At 47.4% G+C, this 20,823-nt stretch overlaps 1 protein-coding gene and 1 long non-coding RNA gene across 12 annotated transcripts in view; one reads left to right on the plus strand and one right to left on the minus strand.

Annotated features, from left to right (window-relative positions):
- Positions 1–20,823, minus strand: part of LOC307223194 — a 198,980-nt gene that overhangs the window by 127,285 nt on the left and 50,872 nt on the right. The window lies entirely within an intron of this gene.
- The window catches only part of ANK1 (ankyrin 1), a 207,357-nt gene that overhangs the window by 113,713 nt on the left and 72,821 nt on the right, over positions 1–20,823 (plus strand). For 10 of the 11 annotated variants that reach the window (XR_013842002.1, XM_079988979.1, XM_079988985.1 and 7 more), the window contains exons 9-19: positions 1,482–1,580; positions 2,350–2,547; positions 2,637–2,735; positions 4,896–4,994; positions 6,967–7,065; positions 8,177–8,374; positions 9,008–9,106; positions 9,809–9,907; positions 10,146–10,343; positions 17,620–17,718; positions 18,685–18,783. Coding sequence is in view for 10 of the 11 variants with exons in the window: in XM_079988979.1 (XP_079845105.1) it covers positions 1,482–1,580; positions 2,350–2,547; positions 2,637–2,735; positions 4,896–4,994; positions 6,967–7,065; positions 8,177–8,374; positions 9,008–9,106; positions 9,809–9,907; positions 10,146–10,343; positions 17,620–17,718; positions 18,685–18,783 (1,386 nt within the window). In the remaining variant the exon portion in view is untranslated. The remainder of the gene's footprint in view (positions 1–1,481; positions 1,581–2,349; positions 2,548–2,636; positions 2,736–4,895; positions 4,995–6,966; positions 7,066–8,176; positions 8,375–9,007; positions 9,107–9,808; positions 9,908–10,145; positions 10,344–17,619; positions 17,719–18,684; positions 18,784–20,823) is intronic. The other variant, XM_079988983.1, reaches the window with a different exon arrangement.

Raw genomic sequence — 20,823 nt, forward strand, 5'->3', positions numbered from 1 at the left:
GGACATCATGGGCACCAATCTTCAGACCAAAGAGAAAGGTGAACCTCAAGAGCTGCTGGCAGGAGTTTGGCTGCTCCTTGCAGAAGCTCCAGTGACTCTCTTCTCTCTTTGGAGAGCTCTCGAATATGATACTCATATTGTAGTGCAGAAATCCTTTTAGCACCTTTGGGCATTTCCCCTTCTTTCTAATGACTCGCAGGAGAAGCCAGACATATTCAGGCCCAGAAGAGGGTGTCCGTGGCCTCCCCACAAGAGTCACTGCTCTAGATTTGATCTCCTCCTCGTGAGGATATAGGCAGCCCAGACGGGGCAAAGCCCCTTGTGGCTCTCGGTTGTAGAGTGAGCTGTGTACAATGAGAAATTGGAGTCCTCTTCCTTCTCCCTTTTGTGTGGCTCAATGACTCCCCCAATGTTGCCTATGGAGGAGGAAGATGCTGCATCTCTGCATGAATTCATGTTCACCCACAGAGGGACGGGTGTCTCAAAGAGAAGCCACTCCAAAGGAGCCTGGCAAAGGAGTTTAGTGAGAAGGACTTCTTCAGAATTACACTGCAGCTTAGTGAGAACTCCAGGCATGAGAAGTGCAAGCGCAGAACATGGGAGGGAGGAAAATCCTCACTTTTCCCCCAACAGGAAGAAGCAGAAACTGATAGTGATAACTCAGAAAATGAGACTGAGTAAGTTTCATGCAGTATTCGCTGAGTTTTGTCTCGTCCCCCCCCCCCCGCCCCTTGTTTTCAGAGCCATTATAGGAATGAGTGCTTGATGTCTGCTTGGCCCAGTAGAGACAAGGGGCATTGGGTGGTCTTCAGCGCTCATCCTAATCAGAGTAGACCTGCTAAAATTAATAGATATGACTAATTTAGGTTCATTAATTCTAACGGGTGTACCCTAAGTAGGACTTAGTTGAATATGACCCATAATAGTTTTCAGAATACATAATAATTTTCTTTCTTTTTTACCATAATGTTGACAGTTTCATCTGCTTTTATTATTTTTCCCTGCTGCTCATAAATTGGCAAAATGAAAGACATGCAAGGTTCCTTGCAGCTCAGCATCTTATAGATCCATTTCTAATCAAAAATATAAAAAGGAATGACTAACTCAATACACTGTATTTTTAATATACCAGATAATTTAATGTCAAACTAAGTAATATATAATACATTTTATGTTCCTAAAGTAATAATGTGATTTTTGATCTGTAAAAGTGCTTTTAAAAGTATTGCATATTTTTCAATTTCCTCAAAAATTTCTGGGTTTTTGTCCAGGGGAGGTAATATCACCTTTTCTCCGAGTAACTCTAGGTGGTCATGTGGTTCTTTCACTGCTGATTTGCACCCCTGACTTTCATTCTATTTTAATATTTTGTTGGAAGCCGCCCAGAGTGACCCAGCCAGATGGGTGGTGTATAAATATTAAATTATTATTATTATTATTATTATTATTATTATTATTATTATTATTCCCCATTGTTGCAGGACGAGCTCACACCGCTGCACTGCGCCTCCAGGAATGGGCATGTGCGGATTGTGGAAATCCTGCTGGATCACGGTGCTCCCATCCAAGCAAAGACCAAGGTGATGGGCAGTGGGGGAATAGCCATGAGGCAAGCAAAATCACGTTCCCCAGAGACAGAGGTGGTTTTCCCCTTTGCTAACACCCACCCTGGCATCGGACTGTGGGTCTTGTTTCCCAGCTACCGGGGCCACCTCCACACCACATAAAGTGGCACTCTTATGCCACAGTCATGGTTTTCTCCAAGGAATCCTGGGAAATGTAGTTTCCTAAGGGTGCTGGGAAATGCATCTCTGTTTGTACCCTTTACAAACTGTTATTCTTAGGACTGCTAAAGTGGCACAAGAGTGCTTTAAATCATAGAATCATGGAATCATAGAATTGTAGAAGGGATCCCCAAGGGTTGTCCAGTCCAACCCCTGCAACGCAGGAATCAGAACTAAAGCATCCATGACAAGTGGCCACCCAACCTCTGCTTATAAACCTCCAGTGAAGCACAGTTCACCACCTCTCATGGGAGTCTATTCCACAGTTGAACAGTTCTTAGCACCATAAAGTTATTTCTAATGTTTTGTCAGAATCTCCTTTGTGGTCATTTAAATCAGTTGGTTCAGGTCCTACCTTCCAGAGCAGCAGAAAACAAGCATGCAAGATCTTCTGTGTGACGGCCTTTCAGATATTTGAAGACAGCTGTCAGTCTTCTCTTCTCCAGGCTAAACACACCCACCTCCCTCAACCATTGCTCAGAAGGCTTGGTTTCCAGACCCTTGATGGTCTGGGTCTCCGTCCTCGGGTCACGCCAGGCTCTAACCTTGCATTTCCTTGCCACAGAACGGCCTGTCCCCCATCCACATGGCCTCCCAGGGAGACCACCTGGACTGTGTGCGACTTCTGCTGCAGTACAATGCTGACATTGATGACATCACGCTGGACCACCTGACGCCGCTGCACGTGGCCGCCCACTGTGGCCACCACCGAGTGGCCAAAGTCCTGCTGGAAAAGGGGGCAAAGCCCAATGCTCGGGCGCTGGTGAGTGGGCGGGCAAGTGGCAGGAGGGGGAGCCACGTGTCTCTCTTCCAGGGAGGCTGAAGGGCCTCTCCTTTTCTCTCTGCCTGCAGAATGGCTTCACCCCTCTGCACATCGCCTGCAAGAAGAACCACATCCGGGTGATGGAGCTCTTGCTGAAGACGGGAGCCTCCATTGATGCTGTCACCGAGGTACCTGGTGCCCCATGTGTGCAGCACGGGAAGCCGTGAGGCACGCTGACGTGACCATGGCCACATATGCAATGGGGTGTTTCTGGACTTCTCTGTTAATTTGGATTAATTAGGACAAACATCATGGCAGATATCCAGAGGCGGCAAGGTTAGGCACCGGCCAGGGCACCAAGCCCAGCAGAGGCCTAGACACGAAAAGTGAAGTGTAGACGCCATTGAGCCAGACCCTAAATGTGCCACCATTGGCGCAGAGCATCCAAGGAGAGGCCAAGTGGCCCTAGTGAATTCTGAATTTGCACGACCTTGCAAGTTAGGGGGACCACCAAGGGCACCCCCAAATACTAATTTGTAGGATTTGTCCCCAGGGAAAACACCATTTAGATGAAGACCACACAACATGTTCCCCACCAAGCCAAACACAGCAAATCTTTCATGATGAACCCCAGAGCTCCCCTCTGGTCTGAAGCCCAGCATCTCCAGGCACTGGCAGATCAAATGCCCTAACTTGTGGGTCGCTGTGTTTGGCTTAGGGGAGGGGCAGGCCTGGTTTCGATACAGTCATAGAACCTTTAGCATTTAATATAAGGAACTCTTGGAAATAACTTGATCTAGCCAAGAGAAAAACAGTCTGCAATAGTTCAAAGATACCTTTCAGCAATTCGTCACACCTTTTATTCATCACATTATGCCTGGAATGTATTGGGGTGTTTTCTCAGCTACCCACAGATTTTGGTTGATTGCTTTTTTGCGGCCTTAGGCAGAATTTTCAACCAACTCCCATCCATCCATGAGAGGGGAAATGGAGGTTCCAAGCCTATTGCTTCTGTCTCAGTTTGGCTCATGACAAATAGAAATCTCTTGGCATTTGTGGCTATGTGGAGATTTTTTGGGGGGTGGGTGGGTGGGTTCTGACTGATTTTGGAATTTTCAGTTGATTAATCATCTACCTTTTAACTGAAACAGTTGCATTTAAATGCCCCATTTAGCTTGGTTTGTAGAAGCCATTTCAGAGGTTTTCATGCCTTAAGTAAATGAGAATACTGGACAAACGTGCTGGGCCGGGCCAAGGGTCTGTCTACTCCAAGATCCTGCTTCCAACTATGGGCAGCCAATAAATGCTTTTGGGAGGCCCACAGGCAGACCAGGGAAGGGGTGTGTGTCAGACACAGCCCTTTCGCTTTCTTTCCTTTTTTGCCGGGGCCTCCGGACATGGAGATTCTATTCTATTCTATTCTATTCATGGCTAATAGCCATGGATCAACCTCTGCGCAGTGAATCTGTAATGATGCATTTAGTCTTCCTACACTGGTGTCCGAACCAAGGCTGCCCAACTACTGGTGACTCATTCTAGCACAAGGTCCATGGAAAGGCAACGTTTTCTTTTTTGTTCTCCGATTGCAATAGCACAACCTGAGACTAGAGACAAGGGTGCTCTTGGCTGCTTGGGTCCTAAAGCTGCAGTCCTGTGCAGGCTTGCTGGGAAGTAAGTTCCATTGAATACCATGGAACTTACTCCCCAGTAAGTGGGTATATGATTTATTTAGTTAGTTAACTTTTCTGTACTTTATATAAACCTTAAAGCAGTTTACTGAAAGAATGAAACAATGAAATTATCAATACAAACAACTATTTACAGCATTTTTCAGAAATAATCAATGCTAAGCTAAAAACAGATTAAACACATGTCAACATTTTACTTATCTGGGTAGGCTTGCTTAAAGAAAAATGTTTTTAGCTGGCACCGAAAAGAGTACAGCAAAGGTGCCTCTCTGATGTCATTAGGCAGGGAGTTCCAAAGTGCAGGTGCTGCCTTCCTAGAAGATGGATTTCTTATAAATTGCATCCTAAATCTTTAGTTGATCAGTCAACTGATATGTAGTAATTCATGTATATTTTTGGATTGTTATCCAAAGATGCTGATTGCAGACTCTCCAAGTGTCCCTATTTTCCAAGAACAGTCCCAAATTCACAGAGCCATCCCGGTTTCTGATTTGATCCCGGAATGTGCCACTTTTCCTTCGGGCGTTTTCATTAGAGGAATGTTGGAGGGTACGTGGCTGGGTAGCAGAAGGGTTACGAGGCAGATTTCTGTGTGTGTCGTGTGTCTCCGCTGCACAGCGTCCTGCAGTCATCCCTTTGCTCCCTCTCTCCTGTCCGCAGTCTGGGCTGACCCCTCTCCACGTGGCCTCCTTCATGGGGAACCTCCCCATCGTCAAGATCCTGCTGCAACGAGGAGCCTCTCCCAATGTTTCCAACGTGGTGAGTGGGGAGAAGCGCAGAGGGCAAGTGGGGAAGACGTGGACCCCCGCAGCTTCTGGGGACCCCTCAGGATTTGTGCTGAGGCTTTCATAGCCAAAGACTCAACCCTGAGAGCTTTGGCTCTGGGGATTTGTCAGAGATTTGGGACTGGAACATTTCGCTGGAGAGTCCGAGTTGCACAAAACAAATGTTAGGGTGGGTGGAAGGAGGTTCCTCAGAATACCGTAGGGCGGGCAAGAGGTGGCAGCTCCTTTGCCCTCGCCCCGCCCCCCTCACACAAACATGCACATGTGTTTTAGGTGATGACAATGATGACATTTATATCCCACCTTCCTCCAAGGGGCTCAAGGTGGCATGCATGCTTCTCCTTCCTCTCACAGCAACCCTGTGAGGTAGATTAGTCTAAGCGACTGCAACTGGCTCCAGGTCTCCCAGCCAGCTTGGTGGCTAAATGGAGATTTGAGTCCTGGTCCCCCAGTTCTTCATCCAACAGTCCAACCAAGCGGGAGGGTGGCAGGGAGATCTGTGCCCCGACTGCACCGCTACAGGTTTGGGCTCTCATAAGGGAATGAGACCTCCGGCTATAGGGCGGTATATAAATTCAATAAATACAATAAATAAAATGTTCTTTGAAAAATAGCCTTATATTGCTGGACACAAAGCAGTCTTCGCTGACAAGTTTGTTTTCTGTGTGTGGGGCTTGAAAGAATTATACAGAGAAACATTCTCTTAGGTGAGCCCTCCGTCTGGGTAGAGGTGAGACAGGGAGAATTTGGCCAGCTCTCTGGTTCTTCTTTGCCAGGTTCCTCTTGTTTTGAACAATGAAATGGTTCTTTTTACAAATCCCTTTGGCCTTTGTACATGCAGGGCATTATTCGCATCAGAAATGGCGCCACTGGCTTCAGGGGCTGAGGAGCAAGAGAGAGGAGATTTGCAGCCCAGGACTTTAGAATCCAAGCCCGGAGCAATTTCTAAGCCAGGTTCAGATCTGATTTACACACCCAGAAAGATGTGTGTATAAACAAGGGTTCAGTCCCTGGTGTCTCCAGGTAGAACTAGGAAAGACCCGTCTTTGACACCCAGGGGAGACAATGCTGGGAAAGAGAGACCAGTGGCTTCTTGGGGATAAGGCAGCTTCCTATGTTCCTAAACCTTCCTAGGTCACACCCACACAGTGCATTCAAAGCACACGACTTTCCCCAAAGAATCCTGGGAACTGTAGCTTGTCCCTCCCAGAGCTACAGTTCCCAGCACCCATAACAAACTACAGCTCCCAGTATTCTTTGGGGGAAACCATGTGGTTTTAGTGTCTGACGCAGAGGTTACCTTAGACTGCACCACTTCAAATTGCGTGTGGAACACAACGTATCTGAATGCTCTGTCTCACCTCAAAACACCCTGGTTTGTGGAAATGGAACAGGGCAGTGAGATAGCTCTTACCTAGCCTTTATCTTTATGTGCTAGCTATTATTATTACTATTACTATTACTATTACTATTTGAATTTTATTTATTATATTTAGACATAAAACATGCAACAGTTAGGTAAAATGAGAACAGTATATGCTCAGATAAACATTCTGAATATATTAACAAAGTTGTGTTAAAGTATATATATATCATAATTTTTGCAGATATGAAATGATTTGTAATAATGTGTATGCTTAGATTGTGGACCCTTAGTAAAAGGCATTTTGCATCAACAGCAATTTTAATTTATGGGAATTTATAGGGAGTAAGATGTGCTTGTTTTCTACCATCAGGGAGATTTTTAATGGGGTCAGGGGGAGTGCATTAAGTTCTCCCATCTCTTTGGACTTGGGTCAAGCCTTTGTTTGCACTGCACGAATAGTACCAGGTGCAAGAATCTCAAGCCCCACTGGCTTTTACAGAGATTGATCAGATGGTCACCGAATGAGATCTTTCGAAACAGATGACATTCTATGCAACCTCTTTTTTTCCCCTTTCCAAAGAAGGTGGAGACCCCCCTACATATGGCAGGCCGGGCTGGGCACACGGAAGTGGCAAAGTACCTGCTGCAGAACAAGGCCAAAGTCAATGCCAAGGCCAAGGTGAGAGCATCCTCGTCCTTCTGGGCCAGCAGCAGTTGCAACCTAGACTCCTGTCCCCATGAGTGGCCCAAACTTGCTTGTATGGAGGCATCATCCCATGCCAGGGGATGTGGCATGGTGGGGGGGCGGCGCTGCCGGGTAGAAGGCGGACCCAGTCTCCAAGGAGGGCACTGCAGCCGTTGCTGCTACCATGGCGGTGGCAGCAGCGGGCAATGCATTTCTTAGAGGCTGAATCTGCTGCCCCTGTGGATCCTGCTGCCTGAGGCAGCCTCCTCATCTTGCCTCAGGGTTGGCCCTAGACAACAGGTGCACTTTCTTGTAAGTAAATAATTGAACATTTATTATTGTGGGCTAGTGCTTCAAGCTCAGTGTTTCAGAAAGAGCAGGCTCTAGTCCAGCTGGTCTTATAAGGCAAAAGGGTAGCAACCAGGATTGGCTCACCCATGAGGCAAAGCGAGGCGGCCACCTCAGGCAGCCGGATCACTGGGGCAGCAGATCCCCATGTAAATCTTTAGATCTCGCTCAGAATCAAGGCCCAGGCCCAGGTGTTCAAGATCAGGAACAGGGCTTCAAGACTGCACAGAAACAGTGCAGTTATTCTGGTGAGTCTTCCTGCCTCCCAGCCAAGCTTTTAAGCAGCGGAGGAGAACGCTTGCCACAATCCCTGTCCCTGCGACACTCTGCCCAGGAAGAAGAGTCATCTCTGTTCTCCTGCTGGTGCCACCTTTCCCTGGGAGACATCATCAGACCGTCTCACCATCTTCCCGTGGGGATACAGTCTCCCCGTCTTTAATGGTCCCTTGCTCTCTGCAAGTGAGGGAGAGGCAACTTCTGGGTGTTTTGGGGTGGTGGTGTCTAAAGGGTCTATTGCATTGTCTCTTCCTCCCACTGCTGGTCGGAAGGCTCAGAGGGTATCATGACATGGACTTTCCTTTCCTGGAATAAGATGCAAACCTAAATGCACACATCTCTGAACTTTGTGGTGCAGATGTCGAACCAAGTAACGAGTTCAAAAAGGCATATACTATGTAGGGTGCGCATACACATTTCTTTTGAGGACAGAGTGCTGTTGTCTTCATCTGAAGTGTCTTGTCCTTCTTCCCCATTGTAGGATGACCAGACCCCCCTGCACTGTGCGGCCCGCCTTGGCCACTGCACAATGGTGAAGCTGCTGCTGGAGAGTGGCGCCGACCCTAATCTGTCCACAACAGCCGGGCACACACCCCTGCACATCACAGCACGCGAGGGCCACCTCGACTGCGCCTGCGCCCTCCTGGACAAGCAGGCTTCACAGACGGTCATGACCAAGGTAGGGAAACGGGGGCGCTGGGTCATGTTCCAAACTGCTGAAGCAAGGCCCCAGACAGCTCCCTGTGGGTGCTGCTAGCCCAGGTTGGGAGGGTCTCACCTCAGCAAAGACTTGGAGCTGCCTGAAGCCTTAGGAAGGCTGGCAGAGGCTTGACTTGGCAGTGACTCTGCCCCCACGAGGCGCTGTGTACAATATTTAAAGGGCCTGTCCTGCTACCACATGCTGCTCTGGGGTTGTGGAGCACAAGAAGCTGCAGGGGACGCCTCTTCCAACTCGGAGGGTGATGGAAGAGCCTCATCCCCAGGCCAGGCCAGGAGTAGGGCAGGGTGCCTCGAGGGGCAGGGGATCAGCCTCTGAGGCAGGAAATCTGACATGCTCATCTACAGTATTGACCAAGCTGAAATTCTGTGTTAACACTTGTTTCTGCTTTAGATGTCTCCTCTCTCCCTCTCTCCTGTGCGTGCTGTGGGTGTTGCGATGCCTGTAGGGCAGGGAGTGAGCAGAGAAACCTGGACTGCTGCCTGGGTTGCCTCCCCCTGAGGCCTTCTTGACCCCACTCCCCCTGATCCTGCTTGACCTGCTGTCTTCCTCTCCCACCCCAGCCAGGCACTGATGCTCCCTGTTTCTCCCCAGAAAGGATTTACCCCTCTGCACGTTGCTTCCAAATATGGGAAAGTGGATGTTGCCAAGGTGCTGCTGGAGCACAATGCCCAGCCCAACGCAGCGGGGAAGGTGTGTATGTCGGGGGCCTTGGCGGGAGATGCAGTGGCCCTGAGGAATGCAGACCTGGCGATGGTCACGTGTGTCTTATGTTAGTTGTACCAAGATGGGATGGTGGCAATAGGCTCTTTGAAGAGTCTTTGGGTGCTTCACTTGGTGGTCCAGAATCAGCAACTGCAATGATCCCCCCCCCCCAATACTTGGAAACTTGGGAGGAAGTGATCCTGTCCTCCTGGGTTTCATGATACAGAGGCAAGGGAAAGCTGAGCGTAGCCAGACCTGCACTCTGAACTTTAAGAAGGCCAATTTCAAATATCTTAAGGAACTACTGGGTGAGATCCAATGGTCAGAAATACTCAAAGAGAAGGGAGTCCAAGAAGGATGGGAGTTTCTAAAAGGAGAAATATTGAAGGCCCAAATGCAGACAATTCCAACAAGAAAGAAACTGGTGTGGATGCCAAAATCAGCAGGAAGAATTCAGTGTCTTCTTTCTCTCAAATTGGTCAAAGTCTGAGTTTCCCTTCTCACAAACACCCCTGACGTGTACAGTAAGCAGATTCCCCTACCAATATCCTTTCACACCCCCTTTGAACATCCATTCACGTGGAGGCTGCCTCTCAATGTATAGATCAGGATGCTCACCTGCTACAAGGTCATGTCAGAAATTCTTGCCTAAAATAAAATGCTCAAATGCCCCTGCTCCTCTCTCTGCAGAATGGCCTCACGCCCCTGCACGTCGCTGTTCACCACAACAACCTGGACATTGTCAAAGTGCTGCTGCCCAAAGGAGCATCCCCGCACAGCGTGGCCTGGGTAAGGGACAGGTTTTGCTTCCATGCCGCACTTCTGTCTAGGATTTAAAGATTTGAAGGGCAGCGCCATGGAGGGGAGGGCAGAGGAAACCTGAGCACAGCTGCCCCTTTCTCCTGCCTGCAGGGAGCAGCCTCAGAGGGGAGTCATGGGGTTGGCAGGAGCCACCGTTGACTCCGGCGGATCAGACTCTGGGGCTTGACTTGCCTTTGGCGGGTGGGGTCGTCTCTCTCCTCTGCAGAACGGATACACCCCCCTGCACATTGCCGCCAGGCAGAACCAGATGGAGGTGGCCAGCAGCCTGCTGCAGTATGGCGCCTCCGCCAACGCCGAATCCACGCAAGCTGTGACCCCGCTGCACCTGGCGGCCCAGGAAGGCCACTCCGATATGGTGGCCCTTCTCCTCTCCAAGCAGGCCAATGGCAACTTTGGCAGCAAGGTGAGTGGAGCAAAAGGCTCCTGTGAGTGCGCAGGTGCCCTGCAGGGACAAGTCTGCTTCCCAAGGGGGGGTGGGTGGGTGGAAGAACACAACCCTGATAAGGCAAGAGTGGGGAACCTCAGGTGGGGGGCAAATGGCGCCCTCCAGGCCTCTCTGTCTGGCTCTTGGGGGGCTTCCCCACGCCTTTCTCAGTTATTTGCAATGGAGCTTCCCATCCCCCTGTGTGTGTCCCCCACCATCTGAAGCATATTTGGGGTGCAGGGTGCCTTGGAAAGGATGGGGGAGGTCTGTTGTATGAGCAGAAGTGGTTCTTCCTACACAGCTCAACCCAATGTGTCTTTCAACCATGATTGTGACTGTTGCTTGATAGGATGGAGAGCTGTGTGTGTGTGTGTGTGTTCACACATGTGTATAGAAACCTCTGGCTTTTGCATTCTTGGCATGTACCCTAATGTGCAAAGGCACCTCAGAATATCCGAAGAGCCCTGCAGGATCATGGCCCCCTAGCCCAGCAGGGACCACCCAAACCAGGGAGCAGCACCTGAGCACCCGAGTGCTCTCCCCTCCTCTGGTTTCCAACAGCTGGTGTTCAGAAGCAGCGCTGCCTCCAGCCATGCGCACAGGATAGAGCCACCCTGACTAGCAGTCCATGACTTTGTCCAAACCTCTTTTAAAGCCACCCGTTAAAGGTCAAGGGTACTGTACCAATCGCTGCACCCACTGGGGCCTCTTGCTTCTAGTTCACTTCTGGCCTGCGCGACTCCTGGGCGGTTCCCCCTGGGGAAGAGGCCCTGGGCTGAATCCTGGTGACAAGGCAAGGAGAGAAGAGGGAGTCAGCCTCTGCCAGAATAAGCCAAGAAGCTGTTTTATTTCATCTTCTTCATGGAGGCTATTTCTGCCAGTGGCTTTCAACCATGGAAACTAAATAGAGCATCCATGTTTGAGAGCAGTTTACCACTTCATTGGACAGGTACTGGGGAAGGGGCAAAGCACAGGAGGGGGTTGGGCATAGGAACCTGCTCTTTCAGCAGCCATCCCATGATTCCACTGAGCAGGAGTGATGCTCCAGGGTTTCAAAGTGTTTCCCTGCCCAAGCCAGAGATGATGTTGGAACTGAAGCTGGGACCTTCTGCATGCGACCAGGTGCTGCCTGCTGAGCTGCAGACTTTCCCTATTTGCCATCCTGCCCTTCTTGAGGGAATCTTCTCTGGTCACTGTTGGATGCAGAGCAAGGCAGGAGTGGGGTCTGCTCCAGCAGGGCTGCCATCTTTGGGGATGGCACCATGATGAGTCTCCCCCCCCCCCCCGCCCTAAACTTGCCAAGCAGCTGTTAGGTTTCTACTTCTACCAGTGGCCACTAGGTGGCACCAGTATGTTCTCTGTTGCCTCTTTTTGTGGGAAGACTCTAGCAGGGGTAGGCAACCTAAGGCCCAGGGGCCGGATCCGGCCCAATCGCCTTCTCAATCCGGCCCGCGGAGGGTCCAGGAATCAGCGTGTTTTTACATGAGTACAATGTGTCCTTTTATTTAAAATGCATCTCTGGGCTATTTGTGGGGCATAGTAATTCGTTCATCCGCCCAAAAAATATAGTCTGGCCCCCCCCGAGGTCTGAGGGACAGTGTACTGGCCCCCTGCTGAAAAAGGTTGCTGACCCCTGATCTAGAGCTCAGCTTGGGGACCCCAATTCCCTAATGGGGACCCTGAGGGAACTGCTAGTAAGGCCTTGAGAAAGGACTTAGACAGGCAAAGAAGGGCTCCTGTGAACCCCAAATGGACACCCCAAGAAGGGGCTGCTGGCTCCCCCTCTCTGCATGGGCCTATAGGGCATGCAGAATTTTTCAACTTTCAATTTCAAAAATGAGGGCTGGTAAAGCGTTGTAACATGGCTTGTGAATTCAAAAGATATTTTGGTTAAATTAATATAATTTAGTTTTGCTTGGTAAGTAAAGAGTGTGTAAAATTTCATAGAAATTGCTAAGTACTTGCAGTTGTATTCTATATTCTCTCTTATCTCTTATATATTTTTATTTAGCATTACCTGACATTTTCAGAAGGTAACATTAAAATTACTGGGTTTTCCAAAAGCCGTTTTTGTGCTTCTTCTATTGTAGACTTATTAAGCTAAATGTTGTCCAATCACAAAAATAATAGCAGATTGGAACTCCTCAAGCTCCAAAGCATATTTTTAATAATAATAATAATAATAATAATAATAATAATAATAATAATAATTTTTATTTATACCCCGCCCTCCCCAGCCAAGCAATTACAAGCAATAATAAAAACAAGTTGAATGATTACAACTTAAAAACAGAATTAAAATACAACATTAAAATATTGAAACATTAAAATATTAAAATGTAGCCTCATCGCAGGAGGAGAAGGAAAAGAAAAAAGAAAGAGAGGGAGGGAATCAAATTGGCTCCAAGCCAAAGGCCAGGCGGAACAACTCTGTCTTACAGGCCCTGCGGAAAGAAATCAGAAATTTAACACCCCTTACTGAAGAAATCCCCCAAATTTAAGACTCCAGACCTTTTACCATTAGGAAAGTATCAGGGAAATTCACTAAATGGTGTGGAGCAAATGAGCAATGGTAAGGTGTAGAATTGCAGTGCAAGGAAATCAGGATGAAAACAGGATGAATGCTTGTTGTTATTTAGCCACCCCCCCAAACCAATCAATAAAGAGCAGGTGTCGCTCTTCCAGATGCCATATTCAAGCCTCTGGGAGTCTTTCATCATCATCATCATCATCATCATCATCATCATAATTTATTTATACCCCACCCATCTGGCTGGGTTTCGCCGGCCACTCTGGGCGGCCTCCAACAGAATAAAAAGCACAATAGCACATCGAACATTAGAAATTACACCAAACAGGGCTGCCTTCAGATCTCTCTCTTTTTTTTTTTAATGAATTTTTATTAAGATTTTAAAGGTTACAGAAAAAAAGTAAAAAGAAAACAATCGAAGAAAAAACAAGAAAAAACAGTACATATAAAAAAAAAACATCATCAAGTCAAACCTTTAACTCACTTACTTACATTCATTTATTTCCTTGACTTCCTCACGCCTCCCATTTTTGTATTCTAATTCAATTAGATATTCCAGCAAATCCTTCATATAGATATTTCAGCAAATCCTTCATCTTATTTTTATCCTTATATCTTATCTTAATATACTATAATTTTCCATTCTTTCTTTCACTAAATAGCCATCCACTTTTACTTTATTTAATCTTACTTCTCATTAAAACTTATATATCTGTACTTATTCTTAAGACGTTTCCCCTAGGGTCAAAAAAGATTCCATTCCACGATTTTCCCATCTCTCATTAAAAGAAAAAAGAAAAAAAACAAATTATATTATATACACTTTAAATTCCCAGTTTTCTTCCACCAGATCCCCTCCCCGGTTTCGGCCCCTAGCAATAGTTCCATCAATCTCGGAAAACCATCAACCTGGAGATCTTAAGTCCGAGGCTCTTAAGTCTCTTTCATGTCCCCTCTGCTGGTCTTTTTGATAATCTTTGGTGTTGAAAACCAGATCTCGGGGAAGCTCCAACCCAACGGTAACCATATTCCTTCCTGCCAAACTTCCATAGTTAAACATAAGGCCTATAGGATATTCCAAAACTTGTTTCACACTCCTTTCAAATCCAAAGGCCCCCAAAGCTCCAACCTCCACCTGGCTCAGATTTGTATTTTTTTTTTTTTAATAATATTTATTCAAAGTTTAAGAGTTACAGAAAGAAAAAAAAAAGAAAAATACAAAATACAAAAAAATACAACAACAACAACAAAAAAGAAAATGCACTCACTTGAAAAAAGAAAAAAGAACAGATTAAACCTTTGCATAACTTTCTTCCTTTACGTATTTCCTTGACCTCCTCACACCTCCCATTTTTGTATTCTAGTTCAAATCGTTATTTCTGCAAATCCTTCCAGCCTTATTTTCATTTAAGTAATTTAATTTATTTTAAAAACCACTTTTACTTTATCCAATCCCAACTCCCATCCAAACCTACACATCAATACCTATTCTTAAGACATTTCTCCAAGGTCGAAAAAGATTCCCTTCCATGAATTTCCCAACTCTCATAAAAAACAAAAAAGCAAATTATATTGTATACCCTTTGAGTTCCCAATTTCCATTCCACCCATACCTCCTTCCCGGTTTCAGTCCCCAACATAAGTCCATCAATCTCAAAAAGCCATTAGCCCGGAGATCTTACATCCGAGGCTCTTAAGTCTCTCTCATGTCCCCTCTGCCAGTCTTTTTGATAGTCCTTCGTATTGAAAGCCAAATCTCGGGGGAGCTCCAACCCAACAGCATCCACCTTCCTTCCAGCCAAACCTCCGTACTTAAAAATAAAGCCTATGGGGTATTCCAAATCTTGTTTCATTCTCCTTTCAGATCCAAATGTCCCCAAAGCTCCAACTTCCACCTGGATCAAATTTATAATCCTAGGGTCATCTGATCTCCACGTAAGGAGATCTCTCCATCTTTCACTTTCCAATTCAGGCCAAGCTTCCATCTTCAAAAATTTATTTCCCCTTGTTGCCATCATGTCAGGCCTCAAATTGCAGCTCTCCTTTCGCATTTGCAGGGTTACGGCTCCCCCTTTCTTCTCTTCAGAGACAACATAATTCTCCTTCTCAGATTTCCCTGTTTGTTCAGTTGAATAAAATTCCTGTGCCGAGTTCTTATCAGGTTCAATGATAGTACTCACTCTTATGTCCAAAGTTGTAACATTTGTAGTCAAAACACCAATTTGACCTTGCAACTTTCCCAAGAGAAAGAATGCCCTATTCAGTTCAAACTGGATTTCCTTTCCAACAGCCATTCTCTGCAATATCCCAAAGCTCCCTCTAGGGGAATTTAAGTTTTTTTTTACTCCTTTCAGCACAGATCCAAAAGTCCAGTTAAATTGTAACAGTCCTTCCTTCTTTTCAAAACCAAGCTTATAACAAATGTAGACAACAGAAACAAAGTCCTCTTTTTACGTCTTGACAGCTAGCTTGACAGCTGTCAAATTGTTCTATACTTCATCAACGGGCTCTCACGGACCACTCCCGGGTCCGGGGGGTGGCGGCACATCAATTCCCAAATTTAATTCTTTTCCTGCAGGCTCCCCTGCTTCCAGATAGAGTTTCTTATAGTGTCAATCCGTAGAATTAAAGTCCTTTACAGAAAAAAAGAAAAAAAAATCTCTCCACGACCTTAGTTGACAGGTTCTTTGCTTTAAATTATTTACAGAAAGGGGAGACGGACTTCCTGTTTGGACCTTCCCCGATCGTGCCGAATTTAAGAATATTATTAAAAATCCAATTTCCGTACTACTCACGGGTTGTTGTTTGAAATCCGAATGTCCACAAAAAGAAGTCAGCGCTCTCCGACAATGGCTGTGCGGCTTCACTCCGCAAAAATAGCAGTCGATTCAAGACACCGTGCCACTCACCCCGCGTCACTTCGGAATCCCCGAAAAGGGGTTTCCGTGTGAGTAGGGGGGGGCGCTCCTGGTGTCAGCCGAATCCCACGTTCCCAGGCTTCCTCCGCCTGGGATTTTTAGAGGGTCTCCGCCTTCGCCGCGGCGGCCAGACCCGATTTTGGCGGAGCGGGTTCCTCTGAATCAGAGGAATTCCGCCATTGCCGATGGCGCTAACCCGGAAGTCCCTCCTGGCTCAGATTTGTATCCCAAAGGTCATTTGATCTCCACATAGGGTGATCTCTCCATCTTTCATTTTCCAAACCAATCCAGGCTTCCATCTCCAAAAATTTGCTTCTCCTAGTTGCCATCATGTAAGGCCTCAAATTGTAGTCCACCATTTGCCTCTGTAGGGTTACGGCTCCCCCTTTCATCACTTTAATCACAACATGATTCTCCTTCTCAAATTTTTCAGTTTGTTCAGTTGGAAGAGGTTCCTGTGCCGAGTTCTTGTCAACTTCTTTACTAATACCCACTTTTGTTCCCAAGATTACAACATTAGTAGCCATAACATTTATCTGATCTTGCAGCTTTCCCAAGAGATAAAATGTCCTGTTCAGTTCACACTCAATTTCCTTCCTGACTGCCATCCTTAGGTCCAAGGTCAAAATCTAGTTTCTCAAGGCTTTTATCTTTAAAAGCAATTTCCCAGCTGCTGCCTTACGACAATATCCCAAAGCTCCCTCTAGAGGGATTCAAGTTCCTTTTCACTCCTTCCAGCACAGACCCAAAGGTCCCATACATTAAATTGTAACAGTTCCTTCCTTCTTTTTAAACGTAAGGTTGTAACAAAAACGGACAGTAGAAACAAAGTCCTTCTTTTGTATCTTGACAGCTAACTTGACAGCTGCCAAATTTATCTATTCACCGTCAGCGGGTTTAGGGAAGTGGCGCTTCAATTTCCGAATTTTAACCTTCTCCTGCAGGATCCCCTGCTTCCAAAAAGAATATTGATGGTAGTTTGAATCAGTGGAATTTAAATCCTTTACATAAGACTCTCCACGACCTTAGTTAACAGGTTCTTTGCTTCAGTTTATTTACAGAAAGGGGAGGCGGACTTCCTGTTTAGACCTTCCCCGATCAGTACCAATTTAAAAATGCTTTAAAGATCCAATTTCCATTCTACTCACGGGTTGTTGTTTGAAATCCAATTGTCCACAAGAAAAAGTCAGTGCTCTCCGGCAACGGCTACGCGGCTTCACTCCGTAAAAATAGCGGTCGATTCAAAACACCGTGCCACTCACCCCACGTCACTTCGGAACCCCTGAAAAGGGGTTTCCCTGTGGGTAGGGGGGGCGCTCCTGGTGTCAGCCGAATCCCACGTTCCCAGGCTTCATTTGCCTGGGATTTCTAAAGGGTCTCTGCCTTCGCCACGGCGGCATGACCCGAATTCCACGGAGCGGGTTCCTCTCAGTCAGAGGAACGCCACCATTGCCGATGGCGCTAACCTGGAAGTCAGGCTGCCTTCAGATCTCAGATAGTGGTGGGCAGACACCGGGAACCACTGCTAGGGCCCTCCCAGCTTTCTAGGCAGAGAGCCTTCTCAGTAGTGGCACCGGCCCTGTGGAACACCCTCCCATCAGATGTCAAGGAAATAAACAACTATCTGGGCCTCAGATAGTTGTTTATTTCCTTGACAACTGATGGGAGGGTGTTCCACAGGGCCGGTGCCACTACTGAGAAGGCTCTCTGCCTAGAAAGCTGGGAGGGCCCTAGCAGTGGTTCCCAGTGTCTGCCCACCTCCCCACGGAACCCTCTGTGGGTAACCTGGCTCTTGCTTGTCTTCCAGAGTGGCCTCACCCCCCTCCACCTGGTGGCTCAGGAGGGGCATGTCCAAGTGGCAGACGTCCTCCTCCGGGCCGGAGTTCGAGTGGATGCAACAACGCGGGTGAGTCCCCTCGAATGCCATGGCATCCTCCATCAGACAGAGAGGCCCAGAGTCTAGAGTGTCCTTTCTGGTCTGGCTGGCACTGGTGGCCATTGTGGTCCAGAACACCTGGAGGGCCCCAGGTTGGAGAAGGCTGTGCTACGCCACTTGTAGGCTCCAGGTATCTCCTGCGCTTGGGAAGCGGAAGGGACCACCACCAGAACACCATAGCTTTCCAGGGTGCTTTCCAGATGTTGCTGGACTACAGCTCCCATCATCCTTTACCACTGGTCATGCTGCCTGTGGCTGATGGGAACAGTGGTCCAACCACACCCAGAGAGCGCAAAGCTGGGGAAAGCTCCTACAGCACATGCCTACAGGACTTAAGCTAGCCAGGGTTGCTGGTGGCAGAGAGACAGGGGCAAGCCAACAGTCAGCCACATGAAGCAAGTGGAATTAACTCTTTATCAGGAAAAACAGAATCTGCACAGGAGTGCCAGGCCTAAAGAGCACAGCAGCACACCCTTTCGCTCTTGCCCTCATGAGATAGTTGTGGAGACTGAAGGTCCTCACCTTCCCACAGGTGCCTCAGTTCCCTCCTCTGCAGGGTTTTCTTGAAGCAATCTGAGGCTGTGCCTGTGTGGTGTCAATTTCTCCTCTGCCCTCTTCATGCCTCTCCTGGTTCTGGGAGACCAGCAGGGAGGGGAGCTTGTTGCAGCAGGAGGGGGAGCTACTTGTTAATCCTCACCAGCTGGACTCCTCTCTGCCTCTGGACCTCCTCCCTCCCTCCCTCCTGCTTCAGCTTTTGCCCCTGATTCTGGACTTCTCTCTGCCACAAACTCTCCCTGCCCGCTAAGCTCTGTTACCTCTTCCACTTCCGACCCCTCCTCTTCCCAGTCTGCTCCCTCTTCTCCCTCTAACCATTCATTGTCACCCCACCACCAAGCCTTGACCTGAAAGTCTGCCCTTTTGATATGTGCCTCGCAGATGGGCTATACTCCGCTGCACGTGGCTTCTCACTACGGGAACATCAAACTGGTGAAGTTTCTGCTGCAGCATCAAGCGGATGTCAATTCAAAGACCAAGGTATGGAAAGACTCTTGAAGGCATCCTTTCTCAAGCGTCATCCCTGACTGCTGCTCCTGCTGGTTATGGATGATGGGAGTGGTAGTCAAACAATATCTGGGAACCCAAGTTTGAGAAAGGCTGCTATGATCACTTGTTTGTCTTTCTTATTTTTATTTCTGCTCTGTTTAGTTTATAAGAATTCTGTTGTTATTTCTTGTATGGTCACTCATCATTAAATGTCCCAAGGATGGCTGACAAGCAAGACAAATTCATTTCATTTATTTATTTTAATAAAAATTGTACACCATTTGATTGTAAAACAAACAAACCTCACAAAGTGGCTTATGAAATCAGTGATAGACTAAAAACAGATTAAAGCACATATCAACATTCTACACATCTGGTAAAAGGTAAAGGTAAAGGGACCCCTGACTATTAGGTCCAGTCGTGACTGACTCTGGGGTTGCGGCGCTCATCTCACTTTATTGGCCGAGGGAGCCAGTGTACAGCTTCTGGGTCATGTGGCCAGGAGGACTAAGCCTCTTCTGGCGAACCAGAGCAGCGCACGGAAATGTCATTTACCTTCCCGCTGGAGCGGTACCTATTTATCTACTTGCACTTCGTGCTTTCGAACTGCTAGGTTGGCAGGAGCAGGGACCGAGCAACGGGAGCTCACCCCGTCACAGGCATTCGAACCTCTGACCTTCTGATCAGCAAGTCCTAGGCTCAGTGGTTTAACCTACAGCGCCACCCGTGTCCCTACACATCTGGTAGGCTTGCCTAAATAAAAATGTTTTTAGCAGGCGCCAGAAGGAGTGCAGTGAAGGTGCCTGCCTGCTGTCAATAGGCAGGGAGTTCCAAAGTGTAGATGCTGCCACAGTTAAATATTGATTTTTAGAAATGTGGAACATATATTATGTGGTGCCTGTAACAGTGCCAGTTCTGTAGATCAAAGCGATCAAGAAGGCATCAAGAAGGCGTAAGGTGACCTGTGCATGCCTTACATGAATTACATGTGGATCCTGCTCTCGGAACACTCATTATCCGAAACTTCAGTTATCCAAACAGAAAGAATTAGAGCCAAAGTTCACTCCATGAATGACTGAGTTGGACCAGATGACACTTGAGGTCCCTTCCAGCTCTGCAATCCTGTGATTCTATGATGAATCAGGGAGCAGGAGAGATCAGGAAAACCTGCTTTTCCTTTGTTTGCCTTTTGCTGATCGGCTGCAGCAGTTTCAGGCAGGAACCATGGAGGGAGGGAGAACAGACAAATCACAGATTAGAAATATTCCCATAGGAAATACTGGGAAATAACCAGCTCATTATGCAAACCCTCGCATGACAAACCATTTCCTGGGAACGCATTGTGCTCAGAAAGTGGGGCCTGTCCTCTTGGCCTTGCTGGTGTGTTTATGGATGGGTGCATGTGTGAGAGGGAGGAGGGGGCTGGCCTTGCCCATTTTGCATTGGCTCCCCTTCCCACTGGCCTGGGCACTCCAGAAGGTGAGTCATGAGTCCGCAGGCCTGTCAGGCTAGAAAGGATTCTGCGCCCTTCCTAACATCCTGCTTCTCAGGGGCTGCCCTCTGTCTCCTGGGAAGCCCGCAAACGGCAGGAGGGCCACAGTCCTTCCTTGTTCTTTGTCTGCAGCAACAGGTATCCAGAAAGAGGGCAGGGGAGGAATTTGTTTCAGGTCACACTTAAAGTTGGAACTACCTAATTAGCACTTTAGGAATCCATTTATGTACCAAAACACACCCATCCTTCCAAATTTGCACTTCTCCAAATTATGCAACACACTCTCTGGCCACATTCTGTGGACAAAAATGCGTATAATAGTGAAAACAGTTTAAAGAAATGCATTCTCTTAGGGAAGATTGCTTAGCAGAAATGTGTCTGTTAGGTGAAATTGTATACAAAAGACCCTGTATATTAGGGAAGTTTCCCACTAAAATGTTAATGAGCCTTATTGACTTTAAAAATAATAATTGCAAGGTGATTTGGATATTTGGATAACTGAACATAAGACGGCAGAAAAGGAGAAATTGAGGAAACTC

The sequence above is a fragment of the Podarcis cretensis genome, assembly GCF_951804945.1.
Source record: "Podarcis cretensis genome assembly, chromosome: 8".
NCBI lineage: Eukaryota > Metazoa > Chordata > Lepidosauria > Squamata > Lacertidae > Podarcis > Podarcis cretensis.